Genomic DNA, 17,435 nt, shown 5'->3' with positions numbered 1-17,435 from the left:
TACGCACAAGTGAGACAGGTGTGCCTTCATGTTGTCTGTACAAATTAGGGCTGTCAAACGAATATTCGATATTCGAATATTATTCGAATATTGGGAAAATATGTATATTCGAATATGAAAATCAATATTCAAATATTTTAAATATATATATATATATATATATGTTTGACAGGGATAATACAAAAAACTCATGTATCAAGTTATAAAAACAAACAAAAGATGTTTTATTGGATCAGAGCACTCGATACATTGTTTTTTGTACTGTTTGTCAAAGCAAATATTAGTTTTTTTTTTTTTATAATAATAATATTCAAATATCTGCCAATTTTTAAGACCAATATTCGAATATCATTTCTGAGGAAAGTTGACAGCCCTGGTACAAATAGAGGGAGGTAAAAGGCGGTGTTATGATCCTATGAAGAGGTAACAGGCACACAACAGACATTCTACACATACATTCAAGACACAAAACATTTCTGTTCAATAGGTCAAACTGATCCAATCAATTCAAATTTCCACTTTCCTCAACAATGTGCAAGACGACCTTAAAATCATGGTGTTACTAGCTAAAGTGAACCTGCAACCTCCTATTGTTCCTCAAGGTTTATTTGTCACTCCCTCAGACAAATATGTGCAGTGAAATGTTGGTGTGTGACATGGTTGGCAGACTGTGCTGCTAACCATATAAAATGTATAAATAGATATATTGCACCATGGTTGTATGCCTCCACCAACCATCTGAAAACTAACATCCATGTTTGTCCAGACACATAATACATGCAGTCAAGTCCTTAGAGGAACTCAATAAAAAAAGGAATTGAGTATACTTTTAGGCGTCCAAGTGGACGTTGGTGCCATATGTTCAAAATTCCCTCCAGGTGTTAATGTAATATCGCGTTCACAAGAATGGGACGGACCTCAGGCCAGCGACCTTGACCGCCAAAATCAAAACAGTTCATCCTCGAGTCCAAGTGGATGTTTGTAACAAAGCGTGAGATTCCCTCACGGCTTTTCTGAGATACTGCGTTCATAAGAATGAGACGGACAACCCGAAAACGTAATGTTTCCGGCCCGGCTGTAGTCCCTGGCGGAGTCATAAATACCAAACCTTTCACCTTTCAAGAGGCCAAAGGGGGAGGTAGTTATTCACTTCTCCCTTAAGACAGGCGACCCCCCACCCCCTTTCTTTACCCCCATCCCTTTTTTTCCTACTCTGTACATATAGTGTTTTATATTTGTGATGATATCGAATGTTTGGTGCCATTTTATGTTGATGAATTGAATACCTAGGAACCCAATGGAAACAAGACTGCAACAACATTTTTGGTGTTATCCTTTTAGACAAAGTGTTTGACAGTACTCGCGCTGTTTTTACATTTCTGTCTAATAAAATATTCAATCAACCAATTATTCAAAACAAGATATAATAAAACAAGGCATAATACAAGTAAAATACTTAGTAGCAATAATAATAATAAAGTCCTAATGATGTTGTGTGGTAACCAGGTAAGACATATATACTTAGTACACCAAACAGATTGCAAAAGTCTGTTTACATGTAATGAAGTTACTGCTAAGATGAAAAACATCCATGAGTTTCCAAGCAACAGTCTGCAGCCAATCCCCCCCCCCTCTCCCCCTCTATCCAAAAATAAACGTTTTGTGTATGAAGAGTCAGACATAGCCTGCCAGCTGAGGTGCTGCTCTCGCTCCGACTGGAAACAGAAAGGCATGTGACGCTGATCCTACTGACCTTTTAGAACAGTTATGCACAGTCACAGTTACGAATCAGCTTGTGATTTCTTAAAACAACTAATTAGTTGTCATTAACCAATTAAGACCCGAGGCCGATTCATTCTACAAATGTCTTCTAAATCCCAACATTTAACGTATGTTTCTATATCAGTGGTTCTCAAACTCTTTCATGTCAAGGACCCCCAAATTAATATGTATTTGGCCGCCGACCCCCATCTCACAATATTTTGTTCCAGGGACCCCCAGATGCAAAGATTTGAGTTAGAAATGTTCGCTTAAAAATATATATATATTCAAAGATTTGCACAAATTTTCTGGATTAAAAAAAAATAGCAGATCTACAAGCTTGTAGCGCGGCACTCCAGACCACTGTCAGACCACTGTCATCTCTGATGACAAGAGATTTCAGACATTTTCTAGGAAGTTGGACAGAAGCACGTGTCGCAGATGTTTCTATACAACACACGACAGCAAAGTTATGTCCCTCAAACAACGTAAAAGTATCGTCTTAATGACTTGACGCTTGTAATCATCTCGCATTACGCTCTTTTCAAGTTCTAGCTCATCCACATGAAGCAAACATGTGACTCACCAGCCAGCGGCCATGGTTTGACGGGTGGAAGAAGGATGTAATACTGTTGAAAAGGCCACCCAGCTGTACTTGGGCTTGCTTGTTAGGTCCACCCTGCAAAGTGACACAAAGTGACACAATATGAACAAGCCTGTCTTATACATAAAAAGTCTGGCAATGAGTATGAACTAAAGGAACATATAGGGCATATATGGCAGTAAACTGTATGAATGTCTGAAACATCTTTCTTCAGCTGAAAGTGTTTTTTTTCAATAAAACATAAACACACCAGTAGTGATGAGACCCAGAGGACCACATGGCCGATGTCATAAGCATTGGTGACATATCGCGAGACCAACATCTGACTGGTCCCCACCGGAAGATTAAAACTTCTCAGGATACGGGTAAAAATCTGAAATGCAAAACAATGTTAGAGAGAGAGTTGGGCTCTAATATCTTTGTTCATCATTTCCTGTTTATAAGGGCATTAGTCAGCGTTGACACCGTGGACATAATCTGCGGGGCTTTTTTTAAATTTATGAATAGACCATTCATTGACTATTCATAGAACGTACTGTAACACAAAACCCACAAGGTATTTCAAGATGGATCAATGGGTCAGCACTAGCAGGGTATGTCGTGTGACTGGTGAGGAACTGATATTAGCGTGGTCACGGAGCGTTGGGTCAAAACATTCAGCATGAAGCACAGAGATGTGGCGCAAGTCACTTTCCGTGTGTGTGACCAAGGGGAAGATCAACAAGAAATGTAATAGCTTGTTTCTGTGAAGGTATGCATGCCATTGAGCAAGGTTGCACAAGTCAAGATTATAAGCACGCGCCACGTACAAACATCAAAACAAACAGGGAGGGAGGATTGCATGATGGAGGTGAAACTGGGTCAGGTCAGAATCAAGCGGGGAGCAAACCAACCTTGGGGATATAAGGATCCCAGTCAACGTAGCCTATGTTGTCATTGGCTAACCGGGCGAAGAGGTTGACCAAATGCTGCAGGAACACATGAGAAATATATTAATTATCATAACAAAGATTATTTAACATGTTACTACACATTGGGTTAACACATTAACTCAATTTCTGCCAATCACGCATAAATGCGATCTATATCTTTTTTTTTTTTCTCAATTTGACCGAAAGACCAAGGAGATATGATTTTTCGAAGATCTAGACTCCTATCCACTTCCTTGTTAACTCAAAACTTAAAAATTCTGTATCTCGGCTCCTGAGTACTTTTTTAATTTCAATGAAAATTCTCTGTCAGAAAACAGCAAAAAATCAGAAATAATTAGGGCAGGCTAAGTGTTAATACCTGGACCGCATCTGTGTCACTTTTAAGATTTCTTTGGCTATTCAAAAATAGCAGATATACAAGCTCATAGCGCGGCATCGAGTGCCACGCTATGAGATTGTAGATCTGCTATTTTTGAAAAATCGTGAAAATATTTTTTTAAATTTTTTTTCCGAAAAAAAAAAAAAAAATAGGATTTTGAAAATGTTTAGAAGCGGCCTCAGGTCTTAATGGGTTAACTTCAGTATCACTTACCACTTCCCAACTTGGGAGATTCTGCACAGATGCCCACAAGCTGATGAACTCATTAAACCACAACCTAACGGAGACAAAACCCACAGTTAGAAGAGCACCATACCCTGACCATTTAATTTGTTCATGTATGAACTAATAAACTGGGATCACAGAATGTGTTGGGGGGGGGGGGGGTGCTTACTTGAACCCCTTGTGGTGTAACTCCGGGGGCAGGGTGGTTGGGAGAAAGAGCTCAAAGTAGCTGATGGCTTTTTGCATGGTGACATCAAAGGGGCAGAGCAACGGCCGCCACTCTTCAAGCATCTCCTGAGTAGCAGACTCTGGGAAATACCTAGATATTAATGCAGAAACATAATGGCAAATCAGCATTTAGATTAATAATGTCTAGACCAGTAAATTAACCCATTGAGATCTGGAACTGTGTCATTTTTAGATTTGAGCTAAAAAGCATTATTTTACACTTTGGGCTATTCAAAAATAGCAGATATACGAGCTTGTAGATCTGCTATTTTTGAAAAATCGTGAAAATGTGTGCAAATCTTTGAATATATATATTTCTAAAGCAAACATTTTTAACTCAAATCTTTGCTTCTGGGGGGTCCCTGGAACAACGTATTTTGATGGGGGTCCGCGGTCAAATACATATAATTTTGGGGGTCCTTGACATGAAAAAGATTCAGCACCACTGATATAGAAACATACGTTTTTCATAAAACTGTTGGGATTTAGGAGACATGTAGAATCGGCTTCAGGTCTCAATGGGTTCATCAGAGACAGAATATCAGCGTTGTCATTTTTTGGCTAGGCTATAATAGCCTGGAAACCAGACAAATCTGCAATTGCAAAAAAGAAATTGCTCTCAGCAGAATTGGTCTGGAACCGCTCAGTTGTGATTGGATTTCACTCCCTCCGAAGTAGTGAGGGACCAATCAGGGCGCAGTATGCAAATGTGGAGCGGGTTTATCATCACCAGAGGGATTTTTTGAATACGCCCCTTGGAAATGCAGGTTCCAATACACACCGAGATTCCAGACTAATATCTAAGCAGTGATATTAGTCTGGCCATGCCAGGCCAAGCTAAGGCTATGACATGTGGCACTAGTGAGGGCTAAAGGTCTTACGCTAGAGGAGCTATGACAGGTTAACTTGGGTGATCAGCTTATTAGCAGATATGTAAGGACACCAGAAGCAACTCAACCAGCAGAGGAGCTTAGAGAGCATGACACAGAAAGTATGACACGTAACCTCAAGCCTCTTACGAGTCCCAGTCAAACCACAACACCCAGCAAAGGCTAGAAATGATATCAACAATCAGCATGAGCAAGTAAGCAAATAAAGGGAAGACCAATCAGCCTGTGTTACATTCCCATTAGATGATGCTGAAGTGTGTGTGTGTGTGTGTGTGTGTGTGTGTGTGTGTGTGTGTGTGTGTGTGTGTGTGTGTGTGTGTGTGTGTGTGTGTGTGTGTGTGTGTTTCATAGACTTGAGCTCAACTGTCATGTTTATGTCTGAGTGAGGCTCAACTGTTATTTTTTTTATGTGTGTGTAATATTCCAAAAGGGGGAGATTACATGTTAAACATGGGATTTTTTTTTTGCCATCCAGGGTAAAATCCTGTGATGCCACCAGGCTGCTGGTCTCGCATTGGGATTTTCACAGCTTTGGGAAATCAACTGCAGCATTTCAGTTCACTTACTTTGCCACTTTAATGGACTCACTATCCACACACAGTGAAATCCCTGGTGATAATGTATCCATTAGTAACTCAGAGAGTTTACACATCTACAGCGAGTTAAATGAACACTGAGGATTTTACTGTGCCGTTCCAGAATGTGCTGCTGCTTTAGACCAATCCACCTCTGCCTCACCATTGATCCACAGTGGCGTTACGGTTCACCACAAATCACTCTTCTCAAAGTAACAGGAAATTCTCAGACAAGACAGAATTAGACGACATAATAGGATTATCAGCCTTAGTGCCAACAGTGACGACCTGAACGAACCCTAGGTGCTGCTGGTCTAAGATATGCATACGTATGCGCGACCTTGTTATCACTACAACAGACCTTCTGGTGAGGACACGGCTATATTGGCATTGGTATGCTAAGGCCGGTGAGGGATGCCCAAAATGTTGACCTACATTTTGCCCAAAATGTTGACCTACATTTTGGGCATTACACCTGTCATATTGTTCACAACGCAAACAATGTTTAGCTGGGAATGGACTTGCTTTCCTGACAGATAAGGACGAGGATTTACTTTCCTGACAGTGTCTCCTTCAAATGCACAAAAAGAAAGATAACGGTGCACTATATCTGCAGTTCAGAGAAAGTTGACTTATGTTCAACAACTCAGACTCGGTCTGACTGGAAACCCACATTAACTGAGATCAACACCGGGGGACAGACAGACTATCGATTATCTTCTTACTGACTATTCTATTGATTACTTCTTCGATTAAAAAGGCAGGGTAAGTGATTGTCTTTGGTTAGAATAAGTGTTTAATAGCTCTGCTTAATATATTCTGATAGTACTCGTATAGAGTGTTTGTTCAGTAACTGGAGTCTCCATGTCTCTCCAGCTCTTTATTAATCAGAAAATGCATTTTCAGGTCAGGATACCAATTTTATCCAATCAGGATAGAGAACTCATGACAGGATACAGATTAAACAGGTGAAATTGGAAGTGATATGCAATATGCACGACCTTGTTATTATCACTACAAAAGAGCTACTGGTGAGGACACAGCTATAATTGCATTGGTATGCTAAGGCCGGTGAGGGATGGATGGCCAAAATGTTGTACTAGAGCACTCCACCTGTCATATTGTTCACAATGCAAACGATGTTTAGCTGGGAATGGACTTGCTTTCCTGACAGATAAGGACGAGTCGAGGATTTACTTTCCTGACAGTGTCTCCTAAGTCCAAATGCACAAAAAGAAAGAAAACGGTGCACTACATCTGCAGTTCTGTTCAGAGAAAGATGACTTATGTTCAACAATTCAGACTCGGTCTGAGTGGAAACCCACTGGTTAAGTTAAGTAAGGTAAGTTATTTTCTTTGGTTGGAATAAGTGTTAAATAGCTCTATATTCTGAGAGTAATCATTGTTATGGAACGTTTGTTCAGTAACCAGAGTCTCACTGTCTCTCCAGCTCTTTGACAAACATAAAATAGATTATCAGAGGTGACAACATTTCAGCCAATAAGGAGAGAGTACCCATTTATCAGCTTAATGTTGTGTTCCGGTTGTAATTTTGTCTGCTCATTTCTTTGTGTGATCACTTCCAATTTCACCCGTTTAATCTGTATCCTGGCTGAGTTCTCTATCCTGATTGGATAAAATTGGTATTCTGACCTGAAAATGCATTTTATGATTGATAAAGAGCGGGAGAGACATGGATGGAGACTCCTGTTACTGAACAAACACTCTATATGAGTACTATCAGAATATAGAGCTATAACCTTTTAACCAAAAACGTTTTTATAACCAAAAGAATATCACTAGTCTACCCTACCTTTAATCAAATAATCAAGAAGCCGTTTTTAGGGTGATTTAAAAAAAAAAGTATATATCAACGCGAGCATTTCTAATATATTTTTGTAATCAACTAAATTGATTACCGGTAGTCTGATGATTTTTATAAATAAGATGTACTAACAGGATGAGACATCTAGATCGTGTCAAAGGTCATGTCTCAACTAGACACAGGATCTGACACGAATTTTGACCTGATGGTCAAGATTCTATTTATCCCCTCAGCAAGCAGGCAGGCTCTATTAGCTCAATGGTAAACATTTCAACACTTGCGCAGGAAACCAGGTTCAAATCCGGGGGAGAAGAGGAAAGTTACATAGTGCAGCTTTAAGCCCTTAAAGCACTTTGGGGAAAGCGCTATACCAATGCGGTCCAGTAACCATTTTGTTTATACCTATTGTATACCTAATAATAGCAAAATGTTAAATCTGCTAATCAATTTCACCCCAAAAATCGATAATTTATTCAAATCAATTTTAGATTATTATTTCATAATCAATTGAATTGATTATTTATAATAAATTGTTGTACCCCTAATACTGTGTTCACACTGGCAGATACAAAGCTACAGTCTACCATTTGGAAGTCAGCGTCATGAAGATACGACACCAAATGTTTGTAGCTGCTACAAAATCCAAGTTGAGCTGGCTTCAACTTTAAGTGAAAAATGCATTTCAACTCACTCACCTTTGCTCTCCACACAATTCCTGCTTGTAATGGGGGGGGGGAGACAAGTTATTCCCGTCCGCTAGTTCCATGTTCTTTTTAACCCCAGGCTTTTTTCATATTTTTCTCGACTCGTTGGACGTTGCACTGCCAGTGTGAATGCAGCATAAGACAGACAGACAGACAGACACCTAAGTCACATGAAAGGCATACTTACGGCCTGCAGTTTTTCACGAGGGTTTTCAACACACCTTCCACAGAGCTGAAATAAAGGGAAATGGGAGAGAGGTTAAGTAAGGTGTCTGAATAGATAAAGATACATTGATGTTATAGGGTGACAGCTAATAAAACAATGACCACCACGCCAGTGCAATTAGACTCAAGTCTGACTGCATGCACACAGCAAATTATTTACACATCTTGACTAGTGAACAAGTGGAACAGCCATTGAGAGAACATTGGTGCAAAGTGAGGAAATAGACCCTTTTCACAGCAGGCATTTTGACACGATGCCATAGAACAGGGCTTCCCAAACGTTTTCACCTGGAGAGACCCAAAAGAGAAATTTGGTGTCTTACATTATGAATTAACCAGTTAAATCCCCACTTCAAAAACAGCTAAAACAGACAATGCAGCACGTGAGCTTGTAGCTGTCCTATTTTTGCTATTCATGAAAATCTGTTGAAGAAAAACATTGTTTTTTTTGTAGGAACTTTAAAAGGGAATATTTACTCATGACCCATAAAAACGGGTCCGTGACCCAGAATGGGTCACAACCCTGTTTGGGAAACACTGCCCTAGAAGGGTAAACGCAGCAGAAGCAAATGACATTAGTCTATTTTCATATGTGTTTCTGTGTGCCAGTATGAAGCTAACTGAACAGGAGTTATCCATGCTGGTACACTGCAACACTAAGATGCAACACACCTGCAATTCATGTTATTACTTCCAGCTGTGTTTAACCATCTATGACACGTCATCAAAATGTCTGCTGTGTGAAAAGGATCTACTGTGATACAATAGCAATCAGACTATATTCACTTCTCTGTAACAGCCAATGAATGGTGTTAAATTATTCTGGGTGGCCTCATGCCAATTTAAAGCATTAGAATGTTGACAGATTACGGTCTGTTCATTCATGGTGTGTGTGTGTGTGTGTGTGTGTGTGTGTGTGTGTGTGTGTGTGTGTGTGTGTGTGTGTGTGTGTGTGTGTGTGTGTGTGTGTGTGTGTGTGTGTGTGTGTGTGTGTGTGTGTGTGTGTGTGTGTGTGTGTCTCGTGTGTGTGTGTGTGTTTGCTATCATTACTAATACAGCTTTCTTTTGCATAAGCAACTCATGACGTGTTTATCTTAACAGATGAACTGCAAAGATAGGACTCAGGTCACATAACAGTGTTGAAAGTGCTGGACCAATAATAACCCTGCCATTTAGCTCCCCACCCACAATCCTACCTAGTATCTGCCCACATGCTCAAGCCATGCTAGTTTGAACTGCCCTGCCCCATTAAACTTGCCCCTCATTTCCATTTCTTATGTCCATTTCCAGTAACTCCAACGGCAGAAACATCAGTGATGACCACCCCACTGGCGGATAATGTCTGACAACACACGCTTGCCCCATATCTACCAGAAATGCTAAGCTCACAACACACAGGCCAGGGAGCAAACTCATGCACTGCAAATCCCAAAACAGCCAGATCAGCATCTATATGAAGAGTCCCATTACAAAGTGCACCGTTACTCAAAACCCAGGGGGGGAACCCCAAATTCTTTGACCTTTATTAGAGGGTCAAACCTACGTTCACACTGCTACATATCACAAGGGGAGGGAACGTGACAAGAGCATGCACTCCCACCATGACTCTTGACAATATGGAAGTGCAGTCCTGGCTGATTTCAAGGTAAACTAGGAAGAACATTTTTTTTACAATCAAAACAACTCAGGAAGTGGGTCAGATGATATCTGGGTAGTAGACTGGGATCAACTTGCTTTGCTTAGTTTGCAGTTTTCTGATCCAGTCTAGAGCGGATATCACCAGGCGGAGGAAACTAGAGCGGATATCGATATAGCCTGTGCTCCTCCAAAACGATTCCCTCGGCCATAGGCGTCATTATTTTAGGGCCTACCCATAAACTCCCGACTGTTGAAAACAAAAAATTACTGTAAATGTGAGTGTACCGTTTTATTTCAACTCGGCAGGCAATACTAGGCTACTGGATTCGGCATTTGTGTGGGAGAACAATAGAATTGCAACAAGATATATATTTCCGTCGTGTGGAAAGCCTGGTGACAGGAGGTTGTCAAGGTAGTGGTTAAGAGACCACTATGTAAGTTCAAATAATCCTATTGCTGCTAGGGCTAGGCTATGTGGTAATTGTATGTCGATATATGTGACCCGTTCCACTGAATTCAGTACATCGCCAAATGTACAATTTTAACTTTAAAACACAAGTAAAATCTGAATGACATTGTCCACGTATTCACAAAACTGGCTATTAGTCATGTCATGAATAGCACGGTGACGGTGTACAGTATCTCCTTGAGTCCTGTAACAAAACAATGTAATAAAGTCTTTACATGCATAGATTATCAACTAGCCACTATACAACTTCCACTTTTGCACATCGGCTCTTGTATATACTAGGAAATGCATGATGGGCGCCAGACCGTTGCAACATACAGCAGTAGACTGCACTGAAACAAACTTCTTTCATGACATTTGTATTTAACATGCTTTCTATGTCCTCCTCGCGTGCAATCTATCCATTGGCTTTATGCTATTCTATTATGAGCCTCCCTGTCAACAAGTTTTGCCAATAAGTTGTCTTCAAGGGGGGAAAGAGTGAAGGGAAAAAATACACCCTCAGCTGAATGCTAATGACACTCATAATCTTCTGCACTAGTTCTGCGCTAGCATTGTCAATACATCTTTGAAAATGTTGCACCTCTGAAATGAAGTGTAATATTGTTGCAACACTGAAATGAAAATTGTATTATTTTCTGATTTAGACACCAAACTAGATTATTTGAGGTATTTCTGGTTTACAGGGGACAGGAAAATGAAAAGTGACAGGAAAGTGAGACAGGAAGGATGACATGCAGGAACCCAGGACAACACAGTACTGTGGCCATCAATTGCTCCAGCCAACTGGGTGCCGCCCACAAATCACATTTTTTACCCAAGATCATACATTTCTGTAATGTGTTTCTAACCAACAGTGTCAATCACAAATAAAAAATATAGATATGTTATTATTTATAGTCTTGTGGCTTATTGGGAAAAAAATCACTTGATGAATTTAAATAGATCAAACTAAATCAAACAAACCAACCAACCCACATACTGTACTGAAGATAAGGTGAATCTGATATGGCTGAGAATGAGATGAGGGGATTGAGGGGGGGTATAAAATCTGTTAGCTGCAGTGCGACAGTCTCCAATATGAGTGAAATGTTAACATTGATATGGTACTGATATCTCTACTGTCACATCAGACAAGCTGCGTGGGGAGGGGGTCCAGTGTGTTCTCGTTTTACACATGCAACATATTAATAAACAGGTACCTCAAAAAAGTATGAATTCATAAAATAAAAAAACACAAAGAGAAATATTTTTCTTACCACCTCTGAACCAATTTTAGCATTACGAGTTTAGAGGAAGAATGAGCCCGTGGAGAACTGAATGTGAAAGGAGACAAAGGCATAAAGAACACATTCAGCAGGCTACAAATTGCCAATTGCTATACACATAATAAACAGTATACACATATATTAATCATCATTTTTCAGCATTTTGTAGTCAAGGCATCATAACCAGATGATTGTATTACTTGAGCTGGCAATGGGCCAAGGGCAGCTTGCTTTCCTCAGTTGTAATGGTGATGCACTAGAGCAAGGCATTGTTGTTGAGAAACATACAATGTTCCCATAGCACCATAAAAGAGCACCTCGCACTGCTTGCTGGAAGAATGGGATAGGGGGGTTGTTCAAACTGTCACATATGGGTGGGGGTGAAGGCATTTCAATATTGCCCTAAAGACTGCAGTACAGGCACTTTATATCACCTGACAAATGTAAGCACAAATCTGGGACCCTAGCAAATATTGCTATTCTAATGTCCTACCAAACACTAATAACTAAAGCAAAATTGTGGCAACATAATTAACCACTTGAACCCTCTGTACCTGATAAACTAATACTAGTTGACTGCACTAGGTCTGCCTTTTTTTCCCCCCTCTACACCAAATCTCTTTGCCGAAAATAGCTGATCTACAAGCTCACAGCGTTGTGAGCTTGTAGATCGGCTATTTTCGGGGGAATGTCCCCCCGCCCCAGAATAGGGATGGCAGGATTCAAGCGGTTAAGAAGAACTAAACTCTTTAGGTCACAAATGTTGGTAAGTTTTGCATTCTCGAGGTTGAACATGACCGTTAGATTCGATGCAGTAGAGCAGACCATAAAGCAGGTTAAAATAATCCAGGGACCTACTTGGGAAACCAGTTAAGTCCCAGATGCTCGGTCTTGGAGTAAAGGATCCTGTCCTGTAGCTCATATAGTGGTCTCCAAGGCAACTCCAAGTCCTCCCGTGAGAGAAGTTCTTTCTTCCTAATAGATAGATCCGATTGACAGACACATAAGTTTAAAACATGACGTGCACAAAAAAGAAGTATGAGGACGCCAGCCAATTGGCAGTGGAAAATGTAGGGCCTTAACTCTAGGAAAAGGTTAACATCACTGTAAGTTTCCTCTTTTAAAGTCACACTTTTAAATGGAAATCGGCTGTGTGCTATGCTATGTGTGTAGGTTTGCTGAGCAATAGTGACTAGACTAGCGCTTTAAATAGGCAAAATCATACTTAAGGAGGTTGATAAGAAGGCGAGCCAGGCCCTGCATCATGCTGATCTCCAGTTTAGGCATTGTCACCAGCTCATACAGCAGCTTGATGAACAGCACATGGTCTTCTTTGCTGAACTTTCGTCCATACAAGCGCATGTACCTAAAGAAGAAGAAGTACAGATTTAGGGAAGTTCATACACGCTAAATTGGCACAGTGAAATGCTGAAGATACCCATATACAGCAATAATGGCAATTTTCCTCCTTTTGTTACAATACATGCAAAACATGGGATAATATGACCAAGCAATAGGGCCGGGTTTCATTTTACTGAACAGATGTAACATTATTGGCCTGGGCCATAGCATGACGATCCAGGCACCTTAGGCTGCAATGCCAGGCTGACAGCGTGTCGCGGGTTCGACTCCCGTTCCCGACGACCTTTGCTGCGTGTCAGCCTACTTTCCCTATCCCTCTCTAAAATAAAGGCATAAAAAGCCCCCAAAAAATCCCCACCCCAAAAAGATTTAACATTATTCAACTACACATGACATCGGACTATTTTAAATAAGCCATCGTCGGATGCTAAAGTTGACTATTCAGACTACAGGCAAATCTGGGTATCAAATATGATCTTTAGGATTGACTGTCCACAGTTATTTGCAAGTGATCAGACATGAAAATATAATAATAATAGCACGTCTACCAGCAGCTCACAACACAATCGAAATGCAAGGTGTTGTGAGCTTTTCAGTGATACCGTCATCATACTACCAGAGGATACATCAGGCTTCAATGTCCGAGTGTCCAGACGGAGACACATATTTAGAAATCATATTTGTATAGCATTTCAAACCAAACCACCTAAGAATGTGATCAAATCTGATTTTCAAAAATAATTTAATCTGATTCAAATCTGGATAGGTAAAACATTGGGTTGGGCTGGCAGTCTGAACAGCCTTAGTATAGTAATTTCTCAACTGAAAAGCCATAGGCTAATACCAGTAGTCAGAATCTGGGTCATCCCTAGAGCAGACTTTCCATCTCTCTGAGCCGGCAGTGACTCACTCAGAGCTTTCTGCCAGCAACAGGACTGAGACAGATTAAAAGCAACCCAGCAAAGACTAAAAAAATAAATGAAACATGGATTATGAGACATCCCATTTAGAATATATATATCTAATATATATGCATTTCATTTTAAGCACCAATATAATGCTTAAATTCCAACATACGGTAGATGAAGGTTGGCCAAAATACAATTATACCAAAATCAACAAAGTTTGACACTTGTGGTCTGCGAATTACTTGAAATAGTTAATTTGTATGTTTTCCATATCTCAGAAAAATAAAATTTGGGCTGTTAAAAAAAAAACATGCGATTAATCATTAAATCGTTCATTAAAGTGAACTGCGCAAATGCACGTTTTATTTTGAAGTGTAATGACCAGAAGTGTTTTTAGTTTTTTCACGTGTTCTTCTCACTATGACTCTTCTCTCCTAATGGAAAAGTCTCCCTCCAACAGCGAGACACACATGGAGCAGCCTCACTCCTCACTCACATGGTTTGTGACAGTGTCAACTTGGCGAAGATGACAAGTCAAGTGCCGTGCACAGAGCCTCTGCCAATGGTTTTGATTGAGAAATGTGAGACGTGTTCTGTCACCTGCTGTCCTACAAACGGGGCAGGCAGTGGCTGAGATGGCTGAGATAACCTGGCTGCATCGTGCAACACTTGACTGAGTAAACAACTGTGTGTTATTGTGATTACTGTCTGTCACTTCCTGAATGCGGGGATGGGTCAGATAGATAACTTTGAAATTATTACAGAACTGAATTCAAATGACATACATAATCTATACATATATATATATTGCACATTATACTAAGAAAAAATTGTTTGTGAGTACCACAAAAAAAAAGTTCTCAAACATCTCAAAATATTTAAAGTTCAAATAATACACATTTTATCCAATAGCATCACATTGATGTGTAATGCAGTCTACTTTGGAACTGTGGGCATTACAGCGCAGAGAAACTATGTAAGTTAGATGTGCTTTTCATGAATTAACTTGATATTGTTGGCCCAGCCGGTTGGAGTAACCGTCTGGGTACCTAGGCTGGTAATCCAGCCTGACAGCGAGTCGCGGGTTTGACTCCCGATCCCCACGACCTTTGCTGCGCGCCCCCCCCCCCCCCCCCCCCCATCTCTCTCCCCATTTCCTGTCAGTCTACTGTTCCTATCAATAAAGGCAGAAAAAGGCCCAAAAATATATTAAATATAAACGACTTAATAATGTTTACACCATAATCAACAATCCACCAACATCTCCTGCAGTGCCCATCCTACCACCACCACCACCACTGTTTTTTCACATCTAGCAGAGCTCAGCATGGGATGGGGCAGTCAGACTCTGAAGCTGAGGTGAGAATTGGGATAGCAGGTGTGTCTGTATTGAGAAAGGCTGTCCCAGACTGTCCTGCTGAGCTCTGGGGGCGGGGTACGAAAATGTGTCCTGTATACAATAACATGTAATCATGCTTCCTTGACAGTGTGACTTTACATTTTTTACATTTTTCCAGATGTAAGTTTCTGGGCTGATTATATTTATTTACTTATTTGTCATCATAATCTGATTATGAGTCAGTTAACACACACAACACAACCCTGTGAACGAGCAACCTACATGTGTTCACATTGGACAAGACACAAAGAAAAGTGTTCATTTATACATTTGTAACTCTGCAAGTGTACAAATGTAACCAAAGGGACATGCCAGCGTCCAATTAAAATAGATTGTACAGTGTGTGTTGGTTTATTATTGTGATGATGGATGACAGACATGATGGGGACATTACAGTTAGATAGCAACCATACAGATGCATCTGATGTTTTAAAGACTAGAAACTGACGATAGCAGTCATTAATCCTATGTCAGTGACTTTCAGGGAGCGATGTAAAAGTAACCAAGTACATGTACTCAAGCACTCAGCTCCGATCGGAACCTCTCCCTCAGCTGTATTATATCTCCAAATTCCGGACTTTCACTTGTAAACAGAGTAGATATTTCTACATTTCAGTATTGATACTTTCACTTAAGTAAAATGCGAGTACTTTTTCCACCACTGAAGACTACTATAATAACCACGACGGACCAGGACCACCTGGTCACTTACGTCAGTGGTTCCCAAACTTTTTCATGTCAAGGACCCCCAAATTGACACTTATTAGCCCGCGGACCCCCATTTCAAAAGATATGCCAGGGACCCCCATAAGAGAAGATTTCTTACGGCTCTAGCAGTGATTCTCAACCATTTTAATTTCAGGGACCCCCAGTTTGACATGCATTAGGGCTACAGACCCCCATTTAATGGCATTTCTATCACTTACCGCAATTTATATAGTAAAATCAATGTCAATATAACTCTGAGAGGGTTACAGACCCATAATGGTCCATTTTGGTGCCTAATCTATCATTTAGCTGGGGACCCCCTGGAACTCCCTCAAGGACCCCCTGGGGGTCCAGGGAACCCCACTTTGAGATCACCAATGACTTACGTGGAGAGTTTCCTGGTCCAGAACAGCACGCCGGGCCAGATCTCCCTGAGCTGGACCGCCCGGGCCAGGTTGCCTTTGATTTTACACAGGATGTCATTGGACTCCTGGTCCAGCCTGTCGGCGTAGGGCAGCAGCTTGTTGTAGACTATGTCTTTCTGGGGGGTGAACCCCAGCAGCCTAGTGGTGTCAGACGCGGCTTCTTTCATGGTTGCAATCGCTCTCTCTTGTTGTTGTTGTTGTTGTCGTTGATTCACGGGTTCGAGTCCCCCACCGCCGGCCGGTGCTGCAGCCAGGGTCTGAGCTAAGTGATAGCTACTAATGCTAAGCTAGCCACTTTCACTGGGACTCACCCCCTCTATCTTTGGTGTTTCGCCCTGGTGGGCGGGGTTATATGTGCCTATCCCCCCCTATAACCCCAAAACCTAACCTTTAAACCTCACTAAAACTATGCCTAAAACCCTGACTTCTATGCCTAAACCCCTAATCTTAAATCTCACAGGAGCTATGCCTAAAACCCCTAACCTCAAAGCGACGCCCACCTGATCGAAACACCTGGAAAAGAGACAGAGTCCTGGATGATGATAGGGGGCTAGGTGGGTTAGCCAACACGGCTAGCCGAGTTGTTGCACAAGTTCCAAGTCACGTTAGCTTAGCCGGTAGGCTAGCTGAAGTTAATTCAACAGCACTATACTGTCCTCAATGGCATCGCATTGAAGTGTTAGGTCTGAAGGAAAAAAGAAAAAAAAGTACGTCCAGAGAACGTGCTGGTTGGCACTCGTTTTCTTCTTTTTTTTTCTTTTTTACGGCTTCTTCCAATTTCAACCTACTACTAAAATCTAACTATATGTAACGTTAGCGAAAGTTAGCTCACTGCTGCTAACGACACAAACACATTCATCTGGATCCCAAGGACTGTCAACGTCGAATGGTCCGTCCTGCTGCTGCTGCA

At 41.0% G+C, this 17,435-nt stretch overlaps 1 protein-coding gene across 3 annotated transcripts in view; it reads right to left on the bottom strand.

The window, feature by feature from the left end:
- Positions 1 to 17,400, bottom strand: part of LOC311058180 (proteasome activator complex subunit 4B-like) — a 42,613-nt gene extending 25,213 nt beyond the window's left edge. For 2 of the 3 annotated variants that reach the window (XM_084075537.1, XM_084075536.1), the window contains exons 1-10: positions 16,487 to 17,400; positions 12,949 to 13,089; positions 12,582 to 12,698; positions 11,715 to 11,771; positions 8,311 to 8,355; positions 4,071 to 4,220; positions 3,890 to 3,953; positions 3,259 to 3,333; positions 2,616 to 2,738; positions 2,348 to 2,440 (exon numbers count right to left, since the gene is read on the bottom strand). In XM_084075537.1, coding sequence (XP_083931663.1) covers positions 2,348 to 2,440; positions 2,616 to 2,738; positions 3,259 to 3,333; positions 3,890 to 3,953; positions 4,071 to 4,220; positions 8,311 to 8,355; positions 11,715 to 11,771; positions 12,582 to 12,698; positions 12,949 to 13,089; positions 16,487 to 16,692 — 1,071 coding nt within the window. In that variant the 5' untranslated portion in view covers positions 16,693 to 17,400. The remainder of the gene's footprint in view (positions 1 to 2,347; positions 2,441 to 2,615; positions 2,739 to 3,258; positions 3,334 to 3,889; positions 3,954 to 4,070; positions 4,221 to 8,310; positions 8,356 to 11,714; positions 11,772 to 12,581; positions 12,699 to 12,948; positions 13,090 to 16,486) is intronic. The other variant, XM_084075538.1, reaches the window with a different exon arrangement.
- Positions 17,401 to 17,435: the final 35 nt, after the last annotated feature.

The sequence above is a fragment of the Gymnoscopelus microlampas genome, assembly GCF_963454915.1.
Source record: "Gymnoscopelus microlampas genome assembly, chromosome: 13".
Taxonomy (NCBI): Eukaryota; Metazoa; Chordata; class Actinopteri; order Myctophiformes; family Myctophidae; genus Gymnoscopelus; species Gymnoscopelus microlampas.
This window is presented reverse-complemented; position numbering and strand designations above follow the sequence as displayed.